This window comes from Malaclemys terrapin, chromosome 5, assembly GCF_027887155.1.
Source record: "Malaclemys terrapin pileata isolate rMalTer1 chromosome 5, rMalTer1.hap1, whole genome shotgun sequence".
Lineage (NCBI taxonomy): Eukaryota > Metazoa > Chordata > Testudines > Emydidae > Malaclemys > Malaclemys terrapin.
In genome coordinates, this window is record NC_071509.1 from 127357114 (window position 1) to 127378134 (window position 21021).

The 21021-nt window shown below is 45.2% G+C and overlaps 1 protein-coding gene across 1 annotated transcript in view; it reads left to right on the forward strand.

Moving 5' to 3' along the window:
• The window catches only part of SCD5 (stearoyl-CoA desaturase 5), a 67074-nt gene that overhangs the window by 38609 nt on the left and 7444 nt on the right, over window positions 1-21021 (forward strand). The window contains exons 2-4 of the mRNA XM_054029949.1: window positions 3363-3493; window positions 13096-13301; window positions 20549-20781. Of these exons, the coding sequence (XP_053885924.1) occupies window positions 3363-3493; window positions 13096-13301; window positions 20549-20781 (570 nt within the window). The remainder of the gene's footprint in view (window positions 1-3362; window positions 3494-13095; window positions 13302-20548; window positions 20782-21021) is intronic.

Below are 21021 nucleotides of genomic sequence, written 5' to 3' on the forward strand. Positions count from 1 at the left end.
TGCACTGTATCCTCAGATGTTCAACACCCCCATCCCCCTGCCAACTTTCCCCTTCCACTCAAAAACTCTGCTTGCTTTCTCTTATGTTGGTTTAGTACATGGAAAATGGAACTAATTTAGGGCCAAATTCAGTATGATGGTGACTCACAATGGGCAAATAAATTGGGCTAAATCCATTGTTGGTGGGATACCTCTGAAGTCTGTTTGGTCCTTTGACTTCAATGGGGCTACCTGGGTGAAAATCAGCACAAGAATCTGCAAGCATTTTGGCAAATTAAGTTTTTATTGCATTTTACCTTTATGACACAGGCCCATTAGTGCCAACTGGCAAAGGGTTCAGAGTTCTTAACAAGCAACTCCTATCTCAGACCTGACAAACTCACTCCACCTAATACCCCACTTTCATGGTATTTATCCATCAAGGATAGCATCAAGATCTACTGAAAGCCTGTGAGTCATAGATACTCATAATCTTTGAGATGTGCGTATGGGTAATATTTAAGGACGAATGTAACAGTATTGACAGTCATACCCTCAGGGTCTTGGAGTGAAAGCGAGTCACCAGGGAATCATGTCTTGGTAATGGCCCATTCAAGCAGGAGGGAATTGTTAACCCTCCTTGGCTGGCTGATTATGTAATATGTTGCTCAATCGTCCCCCATTCCAACCACCCAGAAAAGTCAATGGAAAGCCATTAAAGACAAGCTATAAACGTTGAAACCCCTTGGATGTGAAAAGGAATAATATGACAGTGAGGGAGTGGCATGTCTGTGAATAAAGGCAAAAAACGGATGCAGTATGTCATAGGTGGGGGAAGACACTGGACATCACAAAGAGACACTTTGAAGGGGCCGGGATGCATCTATTTTTCAACCTGCAGGGCAAAGGTTGGTCTGGTACCGCCTGAGTGACTGACGGGCTGGTTGTGTTAGGGAGTTAACATCCACCTTGCACTGGAGACAGGTGGCAACAAGATGACTTACAACCCCGGAGCCCTGAGTAGTGTCACAACTTTTGATGCTACAGTTTCACCCACTGTGATTATAGAGTTAATAGATACTTTTGCAATCTTTTTCAGGTTGTGTCATAACCTTTGCAGCTTGGAACTGTAGGTGTTTTGCAGCTAATCAATTTCACCAATATTTCAGGTCATTTCCTTGCACACTGCAGGAGTTGCTGCTGGGTATGATATAAACACAAATAGACAGGAAACCTCAGCAATGTGTGTTTACACCAGGTGAGAAGAAATGCATGACATACTGACGTCTAACGTTCTTTGTTGAAAGGGAAAATTTAAAATAAAATTCTTAATACAAAACATCTCTTGCAGATGGAATCTGTTTCCTTTTTGCTTGAATAAAATTATTCAGAGACTGAAATAGGTGTGTGTGTGTGTGTGTATATATATATAATCACTATACACGTATGTATTCCCAGCATGGTGAGGTCCTTGCTGAACAACACAGACAATGCTGGAACTGGAACTGTGTGGAAGCCTGTTTGAGTTTACACTTTGAAATTGTTTTGTGCAATAAGTGTCTCCTGTTTAAGAAAGACAGACATGTCCTAGATTGTGACAGTAGGGTAGTTTTGAATTTTGGAGGTTTAAGTGGATTTTGCTTTTGAACACTGGTCCCATTTGTATAGATTGTATAGAATAGCCTTTTCCCCAGCTTCCTCCCGGCAGATGAACAGTGCAGCTGTATTCTTATTCTCACAGCCTTTTCTCTTTTGTTGTAAAACAAAACAACCCAGTCTATGCAGTGTTTGTTACAAATGAATTCAGAAATACTGGGGATAATAAGATCATCAAAGCGTATGGCATCAGGAGACGAATGCGTGAATGAATCAGACTGACACCAGAAAGGGCCTTTTCCTGGTTCGGAAGTCTGAAATAGTCGCTGCACGCAATTATTCAAAAGTGACTTCAACTGAGTACAACTGTGCTTTTGGAAATTAAATTAACTCTTTGAAATTAGGCAAACCAATCTGCTGCTGTGGTCCATTAGCGTATACACGGTACACAGCAGCCGCTTGCTCTTCACAACGGCAGGGAAATCAACATGAAACATTTGTTCAATTAAAAAATAAAAAGGAAGAAAAGGTGCTGAGCTGGGGCTCTTCTATAACTCCTAGCACCTGAGCTGGTTTTGGCTCAAGCCTGCTAGGTGCTGAGCAGGTAAGTATGTGTGTAAACACTGACTACTGTACTTATGTGCCTTACTTTACGCCTGATCCCTCAGGGAGAAAGGAAGAGTACTGTGGTGATTTAAGGCAGTATGTTAATGGTTAAGTGTGCAAGCTGGTCTCTTGCTTCCAGGACTGGCAAGGGCAGGGATGTATTTTTATTCAGCACTTGCCTTATTCCTACTTTTATTGTTGTTTGTATGGCCGTATCCTCTAGAGACCAAAATAAAAATCAGGGCCCCATTGTGCTAGGTGGATAGTCTCTGCCCAAACAGCTTATAATCGAAATAGCCAAAGGTGTGAGGGGAAATGCCATATGGCTCTTCCATAATGGAAATTATAAGAAAACAGAGAGTTTGACAGGGCACAGAGGCAAATAAAAAATCCCCTACCCCAGAAAAAAAAAGGAAAAGCATTGAAGTTAATTTTTGCTTCAGATGCTTTAAAAAAAAAAAATCAAACTTTAAAACTGACCACTTTGTTGCTGTCTAGGCCAGAAGTGGAAAATGCACATAGAAGAGTTTTGAAGGGAGGGTGGGGGGGCAGGATGCCTGCAAGCTAAGAGTCCTTGAATGTCCAGCTTCAGCAGAGAGTGAATTTTGATTGCCAAGTTATAAAGCTTTGAGTATAGTGGGTTGTATAATGGGAACTCTGATAGAACCTTTATCTACAGAGGTGTCAATGGCACCTGTTCAATTAGCTGACAAATTAGACTCAACAAAAGACCTGGAAGGCATGTGGAGGATGGTGCTCATCAAAAAGGTGGCTGCCTCCCTTCTGACATAACAAAATGAAGGGAACTTAATGGCTTCTCTAGTGCAGTATAGAATGCATCAGATTAATCCACTTTTCTTAGATGCCATTTATATTACAGTAGCATCTGGAGGTCCCAACCAACATCGTCAGCCTGTTGTGCTAGGCAGTGTGGATGGTCCCTGACCAGAAGAGCTTACAGTCTCTGTGGACAAGAAGTGGGAGAAGAGACACAGGTGACATGACTTGCCCCAGGTCACACAGCAGGCTGTCCTGACTCCCAGTCCCGTGCCCTCTCCACTAGGTGACACTATCTCCCTGTAGGGTTGATTAGACAGCAGAAGGAATTTTTTTTTTAACCAAGGAAAAGAATAAAAACAGACACTTGACATGCACTATTTATATATACTTCTGTCTTGCAGCATATTTGTGTTTCCTAATGACGGCTCTGGGGGTGACAGCTGGTGCACATCGTTTGTGGAGTCACAGGTCCTACAAAGCCAAGCTGCCTTTGAGGATATTCCTGGCCGCGGCCAACTCCATGGCTTTTCAGGTAGGGATGAGGTTGTCAGGTGTGACCTTCGGTCTTTGTGCAGTGTTCTCTTCAGGCCAGTCAAGGGTCTCTTATGTGAAGAGAGGCCAGCTATTAAAAATTCCAAGTAAACCCAAACGTCCTCCTATTTCTGTACTGTGCGAAAGCAGGGCTGCAGTGATCACCTCTTTATTTGTACACACCATCCAGTGCAAGGGAAAACCTGATCAGAGCGATGGTCCATGTAGTCCAGTATCCTGACTCTGAAAGTGCTCAGTACCAATGCTTCTGAGGACAATTACATGCTACCATGCCCATATAATAAAGTTTCTTCCTAAAACCAGGCCACTAGAGATTGACTTATGATATCATTAAGCTTATTTTTATCTTAGTTAATAAAACAACAACATGTTGTGGTTTTCTACAGCAGTTTTACAAAGGAGGTATAATTAGCCCCATATTACAGATGGAGAAACTGAGGCCCAGGGATATGAAGTGATCTGCTCAAGGTCACACAGCAGGCAAGTAGCAGAGCTGGGAATAGAACCCAGGTCTCCTGAATCCTAGTGCAATGCATTATCCACTAGGCAACACAGCATCACTTACATTTATTTCTTTAGTGTAACTGTAAATAATCTTATTACTAATATAAATAATCTGTCTGCTTCAATAACATCTTGTGGCATTGAGTCCCACAGGTTAAGTTATTCTTTACAAATGAACGCCATTTCCTTTTATCAGTTTTCAGCCTGTTTCCTTTCATTTGGATTGGCCACCTTCTACTTCTTGCATTATGAGAGAGGGTGAATCACAGCACCTTACGGACCTCTATCTATACCATTCATTATTTTGTATACCTCTCTTATTCATCCTGTTCTCTAAACTAGATAGCGCTCATCTTAATCTCGCCTCCCAATACAAAGAGCACAGCAGAGCTGTTGTTTAAAGCAGTTTAGGATATGTTTGATTTGATCATACTGCCCTCGCTCCCTGGATGAGCACTGGCTGTTTTCTGCCACTCCACTAATGCAAAGCAGCCCTGCGAAGTGCCATGATATTGCTGCTTGGTGTGTTGAACAACAGCTCCACTTTTAAGTTGAATCAATGAACAATCAACAAAAAATCAATGCAACAGCTGGCCACTATTCAAAGGAAATCTTCCCCACTTAATTGCTGTAGACCTGCATCCACCTTGGATCCAAGCCATCAGGATTGTTGTGGCTCTTTTGAATTCTGCTTCCTGTGTTCCTGCAGATTTCCCACTTGGATGCGTTGGCCTCAGTCATCAGCGATGGCTGAGGAGCGGACAGTGCAAATCCAGATAAGTTGGGGGCCTAAAAGTGGCTTTGCGCTGCCTTTGCACCCCCGTTTAGTCACAATGGCACCATCCAGGTCACCCAGTGTAAGTTATACTAGCCTGAGGGCTGTTCTAATTCACTTCAGCTGTGGGGGGCCTGTGGCAGGGTCAGCCTCCACAGCACCCACATGTGGCTTGCCACTAGGGTGACCAGACAAGCAAGTGTGAAAAATTGGGATGGGGGTGGAGGGTAATAGGAGCCTATATAAGAAAAAGACCCAAAAATCAGGACTGTCCCTATAAAATCGGGACATCTGGTCACCCTACTTGCCACTGCACTACTCACCCTGCCTCAGCCACACACGCCCCCAGCAGTGGTCTCCCTCAGCACCACTGTTGAGGCGCTGGTAACAAATGTAGACACTAGCCCCATGTGCAACATAAACAGAAGGGTCTACTTCTCCTGGCTCAGCTCTCAGCTCTTCCCCATTCTCCTACAGAGCTCAGGACTTCTCCCCACTCGGGGAATTTCCCTTCTTCCAGAGCCCGTCACAGAAGCCAGCCTCCCTCATGCAGCCCTCCTTAGTCTTTCCCCAGGCATGCTTGGGAGTCCCTTCTCCAGGGCCTACCCAGAGGAACCAGCCACCCTTCTACAACTCCCTGCCATCCAGCTGAGCTCTCTCAACCCTTTGTAGGCATTGCATGATCACTTCCCAGCAGGGATGGATAACTGGACAGGGCCTTTTGATCCCTATCCAATCAGGATCAAATGTCTGGGGTGGAGGGGTAGCTGATCAGTCACAGGCCATGCTGAGCCCTACTCTCCTTAAAGAGCAGCAAGCCAGTGACAGGACTATTATCGTGGTTGCCATGACTGCTGGCCATTGCCCTATGTTGGCTTCAGGGACAGCAGGTAGCATCGGAGGAGCTACAGCATCCCACCGTGTCTAATATCTCAGTATAAACACATCTCCACGGGCACTGTGGATTCTACTTCACGCTGTGTGCTATTGTGGCATGATGTCTCTTGCACAAATCCTATCAGATGCAGCAATTTTATCTCTATAGTCCCAGTAGACTTTTATGCTCGGAGGTACCTGAGCTGTTTCTCTTGACCTTAAAAAGAACAGGACTACTTGTGGCACCTTAGAGACTAACAAATTTATTAGAGCTTAAGCTTTCATGGGCTACAACCCACTTCTATATGCATCCGAAGAAGTGGGTTGTAGCCCACGAAAGCTTATGCTCTAATAAATTTGTTAGTCTCTAAGGTGCCACAAGTACTCCTGTTCTTTTTGAGGATACAGACTAACACGGCTGCTACCCTGAAACCTCTCTTGACCTTGACCATCCAGCTAGAGTTACTTTCTCAAGCTCTTGTAAGGTTGAATCACTTTTTTGTTTCAGAAATGGGGCAGTAGCTGAGTCATATTTACTTCACACTCCTCCTGTTTCTCAGCTCCTTTCTTTCACTATGTCAAATCCTACTGAGTGATATCCATTCTTACTGAGATGTGCCATGGTGACTCCGCATGGGTTTATTTTTGCCTACTATATGAAACAAGCTGGTTTTGAACTTAACATCAGGCAGTCACTAATCTTTTGCTCTGATTACCTTGCACTCAGCTGCAGCTATCAGTCTGGAATTTCAATTTAGTTCATTTATTTCCTATGTCACAAACCAGCCTGTTAGAAAACCTCGCTTTGCAAGCTTTTTAAGAGACACAACCAAGACATCTGGTCTGCATCTTACTCATGGCTTTTGTATGTTCGTGTGTGTATTTTACTCTTGTATTTACTTCAAATGTGTGCTAATGTTTCCTGTCTGATGCCACATTCCTCATGTCTGACACGTTTACATATCACGTTGTGATTGCCTCTGTATTTGTTACAAACAGTTCTGGTCTCTGCTGTTTTATTTGCCTTCTATTCTGTCATTATGCATTTTTTAATTAGATGCACTTCAGCTCTTTCGCAGCTCACTAACACTTTCATTTGGGGAAGCACATTTTTCACTAGTCCTGCAAATATCCACTGGTCTATGAAAAGCCAAGTTAATTTCTTGCACTAACGTTGCTTTGAGCTGGTTGTTGGCTAACCCACAACTAGCTTTATTATGTAGGCCTCTAACATCGTGATCGATAGTTTCATTTAGTAAAGAATATGTGCCTTTCCCAAGTGACATTCTTGTCATTTGTAAATGACTTTGTCTAGCACTCCTCGGGCCTCGTCCTGCTCCCACTGGAGTGTAATGTAAAATTCCAGTGCCTCTGGACCTGCCCCTTTTAGCATTATGGAGGATTTCAGCCTCTGCAGTTTCTCTGCAATGCTATTTGCTTCCTGTCAGATTTGGAAGCACTGCAACTATCTCCAATAGTTGTCAGCCAGACTGAGGTTCAGGTGACTTCCTATGCTTCATTTTCACCAAAGCTTTAGTTTTCTTCTGATATTATGTAATAAAGGTGTGACAGACAGGAATGCTGGAACGAGACTTGTTTGTATTTCCTGGTCCCAGTCACCTGACATGGGTTAACGTTACAAAAAAACTAATACCCTTGTCACATGACCGGAATCAAGACTCCAGTGGTTACTGTTACATTAACATTCCCATACAAATGTCACTTAGTCTCACTTTACTATAGTCTGGGGACAATAGTCTAGCTGAGTTTTTCAGTGTCTCTTTGTTCTTTAATTCTCTGCTGGAACGGAGGTCGAAAGGAGTTATTTATGTGCAGTCCCGGAAGTCTTCCACATACAAGTTTAGGATGATGAAATTTTCTTAATTTACAGATTAGAGGCAGGTTCTTTGGTTCTATGGCCCAGTCTCCCTCAGCAGTACTACTTATTCACACCATACAGTCTCTCAGAAGTTGGCAGCTGATATACAGGGCAGTGGATGTCTACCAACTCTGGCCACGAAAGCTTCTCAGTTCACAAAATGTGGACCTACGCAGTTGTCTTCTTGGACTTACTGCATTCTTCATCAAGAATGGTGAAACGTACACTCTCTTTGTTCTTGCCTCATTCTGGATGTTTCACAGAAACCCCCAGCTGTCTGTCTGCTCTCTTCTCCTGCTGAAAAGAGAGCTGCTGCAGCTGACAGGGATGATCCTATTGCCCTTCCTGAAACACTTGCTGCTTTGGATGGCGGATGCTGTATTGTCTTCCACGTCGTGCCAAGAGTGGGAAGAAAGAAGAGGCTGCTCTGCTGAATGGTTTTTGCTTAACACACTGCTATAGATGAGAGCACAGACTAACATCTTCAAACGGGGGGGGGCTAAAGTTAGGAGCCCAAATTTATAGTTAGGCACCTAATAAGTGGCCTGATTTTCAGAGATGTCCAGACAATGGATGCTCAAGACCACTGAAAATCAGACCACTTATGGTATTTCAGTCCCTTCAAGTGCCTCACTTTAAATACCCACTCTTGAAAACTGTGGCTCTAGAATTCATGCTTGACCATGGGACAGGTAACCTTGTTAACAGCCATTCTTTGCCATCAGACTTTTAACTGACCTTCATATCTCATGACAGCTTGAGCAGACGTGAGCCTGAGCTGTAATTTGTATCCTGACCTGAGATCCAACATTCAGGGGAGTTTTGGGTCTAAGGTTTTTGTCCCAGCCCATTTGCACATGAAGGAACCAGATCCTATAACAAAGACACTCTAATACCTAAATCAGGTACACTTCCTACCTTCTCCCTCCAACAACCATCATTACAGCTGACTTCCCAAGTCACTCTCACAAAGACCTCAAGATAAAAATAAAACTAGTGACAAAAGTCCAGTGAGTGAAAATCATCTTTGGCTTTTCTGAGTCTTAATTTTCCAGCATATCTGTGGGCAGTTTTTTGTTGGTGCTGAAGCTACGGGTAGCTAAGAAGTTTAAAATTCTGTTGAAGCTTTGTTTTGGCCTAGGGATAGGCTACTGCTGTTTGTTCCTTCTCTCAGGTCTTTTTGGCCTGTTGTCACATATTGGGCCAACTCTTGTAGGATGCCGAACTGATAAGTTCAATGAGAGAGGAAGGTAGTTGGCACCTCAAAAGATCTGACACATTTTCTGTGCTGCGTTCGTCCCTAGAGAAGTTGATGACGATGAGCTGTAGGCAGTGGATAATGTGTGGGATGGTAATGAATAGGTACCATCGTTTGGTTTGTGGACAGTACAATGACATTGTCTCTATTGCAAAGCAAACTAAACCAGAACTTGGCAATAAGCCATCCTCCCAACTGCATCTCCTCCAGCAGTAGAACAGCAGTATGGTTTTTTAGAGTGAGTGTTACCTGTTTCCAGGCCAGATGCTGCTGACTTAGAGACCTGCAGGAAAAACCAACTTCAAAGAATATCCTCTGAGCTCTCTCATGGATATGAACTCCAGTTAGGCCACTGGTCTGCAGGAACCACGGTGGAGGTGAATCGGATTTCTTTCAGCTCTGGGTCTTGCAAACACTCGTTTCTTCCTAGGGTAGTGAATCTGCATACTGGGAAAGAAAAATATCCATGATGAAAGAGATGTATTATTGTGGGCCTGCAGCAGTTGTGACTTTCCAGTATGGCTTATTGGAAATCACTAAGAAGGACAAGATTAGGGCAGATTTGTTGAGTGTCTCATTCAACTCAGTAAGATGGACAGTGTCTGGCTTTCAGCACCACCAGTGTCTCTGTTGCCTTTATCTGGATACGTTTGATGCACCAGCCACTATGGGTGGTTATTTTCTGACACTGAACAAATTCCTTGGTGTCCTTTTTACTAGGATTGGAGATGGGCCTGAATCAACCCCCCAAATTGGAATAAGCCAACCATTGGGGAAGCTTGAATCCAGATCTACACTTCACAACAAGCCCCATCTCTATAATGGGCTCTATGAAAACTCTCTGGAGTCCAGCAACTTTAGGAGAGGCTGAATCCATCTCTGAATGTTGTGGTTTGGGCCAATTTTATATCAAGGGTGAAAAAGAAATGGACCCCTTGAGCTCCACAGTGGTCCAGGAATGCAGTCGTAAAATCCTTTCTGCAGGGTCACCTCCTTTCCACTGCAGAGCTGGTTCCTCTGGGTAAGGAAACTTGCTAACCTAGTGAGGAAGGCTTTAAACTAGGTTCGCTGGGGGATGGTGACCTAAGCCCAGAGGTAAGTGGGGAAGTGGGATACCAGGAGGAAACACAAGGAAGAGGGTGCAACAGGGGAGGCCTCCTGATTCATACTAAGAAACCAGGGCAATCGGCTAGTTATGTCAGGTGCCTGTACACGAACACAAGAAGTCTGGGAAACAAGCAGGAAGAATTGAAAGTCCTGGCACAGTCAAGGAACTATGATGTGATTGGAATAACAGAGACTTGGTGGGGTAGCTCATATGAGTGGAGTACTGTCATGGATGGGTATAAACTGTTCAGGAAGGACAGGCGGGGGAGAAAAGGTGGAGGAGTTGCACTGTATGTAAGGGAGCAGTATGATTGCTCAGAGCTCCAGTATGAAACTGGAGTAAAGCCTGTTGAGAGTCTTTGGGTTAAGTTTAGAGGCGAGAACAACAAGGGTGAAGTCGTGATGGGTGACTGCTATAGACCACCAGACCAGGTGGAGCAGGTAGACAAGGCTTTCTTCAGACAACTAACAGAAATTTCCAGATCACAGGTCCTGGTTCTCACTGGGGACTTCTATCACCCTGACATCTGCTGGGAGAGCAATACAGCAGTGCACAGACAATCCAGGAAGTTTTTGGAGAGTGTTGGGGACAACGTCCTGGTGCAAGTGCTGGAGGAACCAACTAGGGGCTGTGCTTCTCTTGACCTGCTGCTCACAAACTGGAAAGAATTGGTAGGGGAAGTAGAAGTGGGTGGCAACCTGGGCAGCAGTGACCATGAGATGGTTGAGTTCAGGATCCTAACAAAAGGAAGAAAGGAGAGCAGCAGAATATGGAGCCTGGACTTCAAAAAAGCAGACTGAATCCCTCAGGGAACAGATGGACAGAATCCCCTGGGAGGCTAATATGAGGGGGAAAGGAGTCCAGGAGAGCTGGCTGTATTTTTAAAAAGCCTTTACCAAGGCTTTTTTTTATTGAGGCAGGAACAAACCATCCCGATGTGCAGAAAGAATAGCAAATATAGCAGGCGACCAGCTTGGCTTAACAGAGAAATCTTCGGTGAGCTTAAACACAAAAAGGAAGCTTATAAGAAGTGGAAACTTGGACAGATGACTAGGGAGGAGTATAAAAATATTGCTCGAGCATGCAGGGATGTAATCAGGAAGGCAAAAGCACAATTGGAGTTGCAGCTAGCAAGGGATGTGAAGGGTAACAAGAAGGGTTTCTACAAGTATGTTAGCAACAAGAAGGTGGTCAGGGAAAGTGTGGGACCCTTACTGAATGGGGGAAGCACCCTAGTGACAGGTGATGTGGAAAAAGCTGAAGTACTCAATGCTTTTTTTGCCTTGGTCTTCACAAACAAGGTCAGCGCCCAGACTGCTGCACTGGGCAGCACAGCATGGGGAGGAGGTGAGAAGCTCAGTCCTTAACCTGTTCTTTCACCACTATTTAGAAAAGCTGGACATGCACAAGTCCCTGGCTCTGGGTCTAATGCATCTGAGGGTGCTGAGGAAGTTGGCGGATGTGATTGCAGAGCCATTGGCCATTATCTTTGAAAACTCGTGGTAATCAGGGAAGGTCCCGGATGATTGGAAAAAGGCAAATATAGTGCCCATCTTTAAAAAAGGGAAGGAGGAGGATCCGGGGAACTACACACCAGTCAGCCTCACCTCAGTCCCTGGAAAAATCATGGATCAGGTCCTCAAGGAATCCATTTTGAAGCACTTGGAGGAGAGGAAGGTGATCAGGAACAGTCAACATGGATTCACCAAGGGCAAGTCATGCCTAACCAACCTGATTGTCTTCTATGATGAGATAATTGGTTCTGTGGATATGGGGAAAGTGGTGGACGTGATGATATATCTTGACTTTAGCAACGCTTTTGATATGGTCTCCCACAGTATTATTGCCAGCAAGTTGTAAAAGTATGGATTGGATGAATGGACTATAAGGTGGATAGAAAGCTGGCTAGATCGTTGGGCTCAATGGGTAGTGATCAACGGCTCGATGTCTAGTTGGCAGCCGGTATCAAGTGGAGTGCTCCAGGGGTTGGTCCTGGTTTTGTTCAACATCTTCATTAATGATCTGGATGATGGGATGGACTGTACCCTCAGCAAGTTCGTGGATGACACTAAGCATGGGAGGAGAGGTAGATATGCTGGAGGGTAGGCATAGGGTCCAGAGTGACCTAGACAAATTGGAGGATTGAGCCAAAAGAAATCTGATGAGGTTCAACAAGGACAAGTGCAGAGTCCTGCACTTAGTACGGAAGAATTCCATGCACTGCTACAGGCTGGGGACCAACTGGCTAAGCGGCAGTTCTGCAGAAAAGGACCTAGGGATTACAGTGGACGAGAAGCTGGATATGAGTCAGCAGTGTGCCCTAGTTGCCAAGAAGGCTAATGGCATATTGGGCTGTATTAGTAGGAGCATTGCCAACAGATTGAGGGAAGTGATTATTCCCCTCTATTTGGCATTGGCAAGGCCACGTCTGGAGTACTGCGTCCAGTTTTGGGCCCCCCACTACAGAAAGGACACATTTGGAGAGAGCCCAGCAGAGGGCAACAAAAATTATTAGGGGGCTCAGGCACATGACTTATGAGGAGAGGCTGAGGGAACTGGGCTTATTTAGTCTGCAGAAGAGAAGAGTAAGGGGGAATTTGATAGCAGCCTTCAACTACCTGAAGGGGGATTCAGAAGAGGATTTAGCTAGGCTGTTCTCAGTGGTGGCAGATGACAGAACAAGAAGCAATGGTCTCAAGTTGCAGTGGGGGAGGTCTAGGTTAGATATTAGGAAAAACTATTTCACTAGGAGGGTGGTGAAGCACTGGAATGGATTACCTAGGGAGGTGGTGGAATCTCCATCCTTAGAGGTTTTTAAGGCCCAGCTTGACAAAGCCCTGGCTGGGATGATTTAGTTGGGGTTGGTCCCGCTTTGAGTAGGGGGTTGGACTAGATGACCTCCTGAGGTCTCTTCCAACCCTAATCTTTTATGATTCTAGGAAACAGCAGGGTCTGGCTATACGAGTGCCAACCTTCTGTGTATATAAACACACATTTTCCCTAGTGGTTTCAATCCCTGATTTAATCTGACGTGATTTATTTTTCTTAGCCAATTCAGAGAATCATTTCTGCGGTTCAAATATATTAGGGTGTGGTTGGAGGGTGGAGGGGATGAGATAAGGTGTTACCAAAGTCATTATGCCAAGTCTGTATCTCTCACCCCTCCCTGGCTGTCTCCACAGAATGACCTTTTTGAGTGGTGTCGAGACCACCGGGTGCATCACAAGTACTCGGAGACGGACGCTGACCCCCACAATGCATGTCGTGGCTTCTTCTTCTCCCACATCGGCTGGCTCTTTGTCCGCAAGCATCGCGATGTCATAGAAAAAGGGAGGAAGCTGGATTTCACTGACCTGCTGGATGACCCTGTTGTGCGGTTTCAAAGAAAGTAAGTGAAAGCTCTGGAACTGCTCCCAAGCGGGGATCTGAGCAGAGGTTTGGGGGGGCAGGGCTGTTTCCGCTTAGTCTATTTTTGATACGTTATTTTATACTTCCCTTTTCTTTCCTCCCCAACATGCCCTTCCCTAAACTTGTCTGGAAATAGTAGAGCCCACCCCACGCCGTGATAACCTGTTGGGTACCAGGAGATCAGTCCCGCAAGCTCTTACTCCCAGACCCCCTTGCCGGAGCAAACTGCCCCTTTCTTACCTTCCCCTCTTCCAAAAACACCAGGGGAAAAAAAAGAAAAGTCTGCATCTGGCGCTTTTATTGCATTCATTGATAGAATCCAATAAACATGATCATCATTAACCGCCTCAGTGGGGAATAAAACATATCTCTCTGTCTGAATTATCCGATGATCACCAACCCGGCCCACAGGACCCAGTCGAGCTGAACTGCTGTCTCTCCCAGTACCTTAATTCCTTTATAAAATGAGATGTCATCAGCTTGGCCCGCTGGGTTCGTACAGACCAGACTGCAGCCTTCCCCAGTCCATTATCATCACTATGGTAGCGGATACTGATCTGGCTGTTTCCGCCTATATTGAAATTATAATATTTTCTATGATGAGTAATTACTGCCTAGGACGTAGGCACTATTCCCAGCATTGAGTTCTAAAAGGCAGATTGGATCAATTCTGTTTGGTAACCAGAGTGTTATTTTTGGACACTACTGGGAAGAGAGGGCAGTCATGCCTGTCTTCGCATTGCAAAAACGCCCAGGAAGGGCTGAACGAATCGCTGGTCAATGGGACTGGACCAGGGATGAAACTGATTCAGTGTTTTGGTCTAGTTGTTTTAGTTGCTTTTTGGAGAGCAGTGGAGAATTCCCCAGGACTTTGCAAAGTCTCCTTTGCAGTGTGTTTGAGCTTCCATCATTGTCTTCTCCCCTTTGCATGAGTGAATCATGTCCCGTCTCAGACAGGCATTTCTGTAGTGCTTATGTAACTGTGGCATAAGGTACAGTTCTGTGCAGGGAAGATTGTCTTAGCAAGTGATATTGCTCTGGATTTGACAGTTGAGTTTTGGACTATTTAGTCTAGTGAATTTAGAGTTTAAATTTTCTCTTTCTCAGGAACATGCACCTGTTTATGTCAACACCACATTGTTGTAAGAACAGAAGCTTATTATTTACTTACTGGAAAAACAAAGAAGTCTGATTGGTCATAATAATATTGAATTGTACCTCTCTAGTGGATTTCTTAGGACTGGATTAGGTGACATCCTTACTCATTCTGGGTCCAATTCCATTGTCAGTTACATTAACGTAAATCTGGAGTAAAACCGTTAATTTCAATGGCGCTACTCTACGTTTACACTGGTGTAACAGAGAGCAGAACTTGGCCCACTGAGTAGTGCCTTAGTCCATGAATAATCCACTCCATTAACTGCAATGAAACTACTCAGTGGTTCTCAACCAGAGGTCCAGGGCCTCTGAGGGGCTGAAGCAGGTTTCAGGGGGTCCACCATGCCTGGCTGGTGTTAGACTCACTTGGGCCCAGTGCAGAAAGCCAAAGCCCCGCCACACAGGACTGCAGCCCGGGGTCCCGGGCCCCACCACCCGGGGCTGAAACCGAAGCCTGAGCAACTTAGCTTCACAGTGCCCCCAGTGGTGTGTTGCCCCGAGCAATTCCCCTGCTTCTACCCCTTAACGCTGGCCCCGGCTTTTATATGCAAAAAAACAGTTGTTGTGGCACAGGTGGGCAGTGGAGATTTTATAGCCTGTTGGGGGGCCTCAGAAAGAAAAAGATTGAGAACGCCTGGTGTAAGGTACAATTTTCTGTGAATAAAGGTACAACAATCTCTGGCCCTTAATTGCACAACATGGGACAAAAACTCAAAATGAAGGATGTGTACACACACACACACACACACACACACACACACACACACACACACACGTGCTCGGCGTTTGCAGGAAAGGGAGGGTCACTTATCTTGCACAAGTAATCATTAGAACTGGCCAAAAGATTTCAAGTAAGAACTTATTTTCCTTGTAAAATGGCTGACTTTTTAAACCACATTTTTTTGCAAAAAAATGTCACCATTACTGACACCATTTAACTTTTTGCTAAAACGTTTGTGGGGTTTTTTAAACTGAAATTTGAATTGCATTTTTTGTTGAAATGTGTAGTGGCACATTCCATTTGCTGAAACCTAAATTGTTGATAAATAAAAAGCTTCTATCAACATGTTGATAACCATCTTGATAAACAAACAAACAAAAACCGCCACAAAAATTAAAATGGATCCATTTTGATCCTGGCAAAATAAAAACAACTTTAAAATGTTTTTCTTTATTTTAATTTTGGACCAGGTCTAACAATAATGTTGCCTCAGTGACAGCTGCATTTCTGGTGCCACTGTTTTACAGAAATGTAAGCAAGATATTGTGAGATCAGCATGGACGGGGGTAAATCTGGGCTAAAAATAAGAGGTGCCCTGTCTAATGAGGCCCAGTTCAGAGGGATACGAGTGCTTAAAGTGGCCTGAAAAAAGTGTGTGTGTGTGTGTGTCATAATCTGGGGGCAGCAACTTTGGTAAGACTGTAAAGAGTTCCCCTCAATGACCCATCTTGTTTTTTAAAATTTTGGTTTTTGCCAGGTCTGTGTGTGTCCCCTTGCAACCCTCCCCCCACAATTTTAAGCAACGAGGGATGCTGAGCCAGGGATCCCTTTGCCTGTCAGTCTGAGGATAACTTGCCTCTCATTCTCCAGTGCCGAGCCCTTGTGCGACACAGCGCGTTACCCTGCTATGCAGGCTTGCCTGTGGCACCTTTACATTCTCTTGCCAGCCCCTGATTTTGTTTTGTCTTCAGACTATTCAGGTATTCTTGGCCTGTTCTCCAACTTATTGCGCATTACCTTCTATCTGTCTCTCTTCGTCTCCCCACCCCTTGGGCCTCTTTGCTGCTCCTCTCTCTGTTGAATCATTTCACATGGCTTGCCGGCTCCTTTGTCACATTATACTCTTTCTGCCATTCACCCTCCTTCCGGTGTCCGGTTTTTGACTGGAACACCCCCGGTCGAAAAGGGATCCTGGTGGCTCCAGTCAGCACCGCCAACCAGGCCATTAAATGTCCGGTCGGTCGCGCAGCAGGACAGGCAGGTTCCCATCCCTACCCGGTTCCGCATGGCTCCTGGAAACAGCAACATGTCTCTCCAGCTGGGGGGCAGCCATGGGAGCTCTGCACGCTGCCCCTGCCCCAGGTGCCGGCTCTGCAGCTCCCATTGGCCAGGAACCACAGCCAATGAGAGCTGCGAGGGCAGCATCTGAGTACGGGGGTAGCACATGGAGACCCCATGGCCACACCTCTGCCTAGGAGCTGGACTTCCGGGAGCCGCTTGCAATAAGAGCTGCCCGGAGCCTGCATCCCTCACCCCCTCCCGCGCCCCAACCCCCTGACCCAGCTCAGAACTCTCACACACAAACTCCCTCCCATAGCCCGCACCTCCTCCCACACTCTGAACCCCGGAGCCCCGTCCTGCAGCCCAAACCCCTCATCCCCGGCCACATCCCAGAGCCTGCACTCCCAGCTGGAGCCCTCACCCACTTCTCCAGCCCAACGGCCTGTCTCAGCCTGGTGAAAACGAGCACCTGAGCAAGAGTGGGGGTGAGCAGGCGACGGAGGGAGAAGGGGCAGGGCAGGGGTGGGGCCTCGGAGAAGGGGCAGGGCAAGGATGCTTGGTTTTCGGCAATCAGAAAGTTGGGAACCCTATTCCTTTCTCTCACTTCCCCCCCCCCCGCCCTTTTTGCCTCCCTCCCGGCTTAGTTTAGCATTCTGCTTCACTTATCATCCTGCTTTCCCTTTCTTTTTGCCTCTTGCACTCTTCAGCTTTATTTCCTCCATGCCTCTCTCTCTCTCTCTCTCTCTCTCTCTCTCTCTGTGTGTGTGTGTGTGTGTGTGTGTGTGTCTTGTTCCCCTTCTCCAGCCCCCACATTTGATCATACAAACTTGGCTGAACTGTTGGAGCAAGTTGTCACATTGCAGGGCTTTGAAAACTACTTTCCCTCATGAAATTCTGAGGAAGAAATAGATCAGTCAGAATTACAGCTGCATATAGATTTGGGGGCTTGATTGAAAGTAAACGGGTGCGAACCCCTGACCTTCATTGGAGTTGCACCTTCATACACCTGGTCTGTATCTGCCTCTGTTTTATAATCTCTTCTTTACATTTGCCTATAATTGTCTCCAAAATGTCCCGGGGGGGACTGAAATCTTCTGTGCAGTCTCAGCAAAGGGGTGATTTTCACTGGAAAGTTTGAGGAAAATCCCTCCTCTATTTTTGCATTATGTGAGAATACAAATAATTTAAAAATAAAGAAGGTGGGGGGACCGCAGACATGACTTGGATTGTAAGTTTCTCGGGGCATGGATTGTCTTTTTGGTCTGTGTTTGTACAAGGCCTTGCACAGTGGAGCCGTGGTCTGTGACTGGGGACCCTATGTGCTACCACAAATCAAGTAAAAGATTTTGATGATGATACATTGCCTATTGAAGTCAATGGAAGGCCTCCCACTGACTTCAGTGGGTGCTGGCTAAGGCCCTACTTTGATAGCCAGGTAGACAAATTCAGGCCCAGTGCGGTTTGTTCTGTGATAGGGACTTGGTGCCCAATCAAATCAGCCTCGCTGCCAGAAGATTTTAAAAAACAAAAATAAAAGACTAAAATCTTCTCTTGCAGTTACACCTGTGTTACCCACTTAAATGACAGAATTTTCAGTCAGGTTTTGAAGCCAGAAGGAACCATTATGGTCTGGTCTGACTTCTAATGTAGGCCATAGAATCTCTCCCAATAATTCTTGCCCTTCACTTCTGCTTGAGCTAGAGCAGATCTTCTAATTTTCTTCTTCCTTTATGGAGGAGTTTGTGCCTTTGTGATCTGAGTAGTGGAAGTGAAAATAAAAACCGTGCCAATGGCCAACATGCTCAACGTGCTTCAATACCAAAATATCGACAAACGTGAACCTGCATAATAATTCTCCTCTTATTGAATCTGTGCTATTTGCTTAGCATCAAAGTTCTCGGTCCATCCTATTGCTAATCTCAAGTGATTAGCCGACCTAAGGGCATGGGATCACTGCCAGTGCAAGTTGTGATTTGCTAGGGAAATTAATCAGGGCTCAATGTGCCTAGTCAGAACTTTCATATGTATTGTAACAGACCTGTAGCCTCTTAAGACTTTTATTCACGGCTGTTTTCACTCTGCTGCTGCGGTTGTTTGGTGCTTTATGCAGGAGTGGGGAGAGAACGCCAATATCCCTGCTCCAAAACCAGTGTTTCCTACAGATGGCGCTCAAGAAGAATCTTCACTAGCTGTAGGATAATAGTGCATTTGACACAAATGTAGTTGGGCAGTCCAGCCCAGCTGATATACCTTTAATTGCCATTCTGGGACATCGGGCAAATGGTCTTTGGTGCATTTCATAGAGACAGGCCCCAGTTGCAAAGTTTGCAGCCAAAGTGGAACTTTCGCAAAGTTCCAGGGTGTTCAGACGGGGGGTTTGCGCTGTACAGTTTGAGCTCCAGTATTTTGATCAATTGTAATTTATGCCTTTAAATACTCTGACTGCCACAGAACCTTGAATCACAGTCCTTTTTCCCCTTGAAACACAAAACAAGCGAGTTATGCATATCTGGAGCTTCCCCTGCTGCGTTCAGCCTTCCCCCGGCTTAGCCGACGTTACCTGTCTTTTCCCCGTAGACAGATTAATGTTGAATGCAATTTTCACTCTGACAGAAAACAGCTGCAATTTTATGGTAATTTTTTTCCCCTTCAGCAAAGTCTTTTAATTATTCCTCTTTTAGTCAGCCTGCACAATTTACCATTAAAAACCGACACATCTTCCATGTAGCCTATTGACAGCAGCTGACAAATAGGCAAGGAGAGAACTGAAACAAAACTACCAAACGCTCCACTACTAACATTCTTGTGGAGGAACAGAAAAGCTCCTGACATTTAACAAGCGGCGTATTGGCCTTACCACTCATGAGTAATTAATCTTCACACTTTTTTTTGGAGTGGGCTGTTGGAAACATAACCACACAGGCAGGGAGAAAGGGAGGGAGGAAACAAGCTTTTAAGAAAGAAAAATTGTTTGTTACCTTCCTAATGCATGATGGTTGCTGGCACCTGTTTCTGAGTATTCTGAATAATGGTTTGAAAACGTTCTCTGTGTTAATAAAGCCGAAATCTGCACTTGAAGGTAAAATTGAGGGCAGATTGCATTTACTTTACTTTAAGTCAGCACCAGTTTTTTTGTGCAAAAACAAATTAAGGTCCAAATGGCTGAATGCAGCTAACATCTGCTCTGATGCTATTTGTTTCAGTTTGGAAAACCAGCTAGATTTTAGACTGTTTTTCCCCTGCTGGAGTGAGTTGATAATCTGCAGGGCTCCTCATCTGCTGCAGTTCTGTTCCAGTGAACTTTCTTTGGCATAATAATGATAATACCTTTCTTTTACATAAGGCTTCTCATCCATAGATCATCTTACCTCCACTTTACACATGGGGAAACTGAGGCACGGAGTGGTGAAGTGACTTGCCCAAGGTCATGCAGAAAGCCAGTGGCAAAGCTGGGACTAACCCAAGACCTCCTTAATGCTACTCCCGTGCTCTGTCCACTAGGCAACACTAGCACATATGGCTATCAGAAATGAGTTAAAACGTCATGGTTCAGCACCAAGTGAGTAAACTGCCCAATAGCCAGTGACATATACAGATGTTCTTCTCTAGTAAAGAAAATAAATCTCTCAACTAGCTCTGTACAAGGCTTAGAGAAAAGGAGGAGTTACAGGAACTGCATGCCAGATTTTCATTTAAAATATATTTTTTTATATAATACTGTAATATAAATAATAATAATAATAACACCGAGAGACCTTGAATGAGCTCAGGGTCCCATCATGCTAGCCACAGTACACACACACATAGCAAGAGACAGCTCCTGCCCCAAAAGCTTACTATCTAAATAGACTGCTAGGCCAAATGAAGTACTATTATTCCCATTTTACAGATGAGGAATCCAGACACAGAGAGATGAAATGACCTGCTACAGAGAGCCACACAGGGAGTCTGTAGCAGAGATAGAAATTGAACTCAAGTACCATGAATCCTAGTCCAGTTCAGTAACCATGCAGCTCCCCCTCCTGTCACAGTAATGTTGTTGTTCTTGTCCCTTTCTCTCCCTGTAGGTACTATAAGAGTTCGGTAGTGCTAATGTGCTTTGTGATCCCCACCCTGGTGCCCTGGTACCTCTGGGGGGAGAGTCTGTGGAATTCCTACTTCCTTGCTTCCATCCTTCGTTACACCGTCTCTCTCAACGTCACCTGGCTGGTCAACAGCGCGGCTCACATGTACGGCAATCGACCCTACGACAAGTACATCAGCCCCCGGCAGAATGCATTTGTCACTTTAGGAGCAATTGGTGAGTACCAGGCAAAATGTCTCTCTGAAGCTTTAACCTGGATTACTTTGCGCATTGCCGAGCTCTAGCTAGCAGTGGGATTTCCTTTCACTGCAAACAGAGCAGCCACTAGAACCATGCGCAAAGGATAGTCAGCAATCCATTCCTTGAGTGCTTAATCCTGGCCAGGAGTTAGGCAGTCTGTCTGCAGTAATCCTGTGCAGGACAGCAAAGCCATGAGTGTCCTAAGTAAAGATTCCT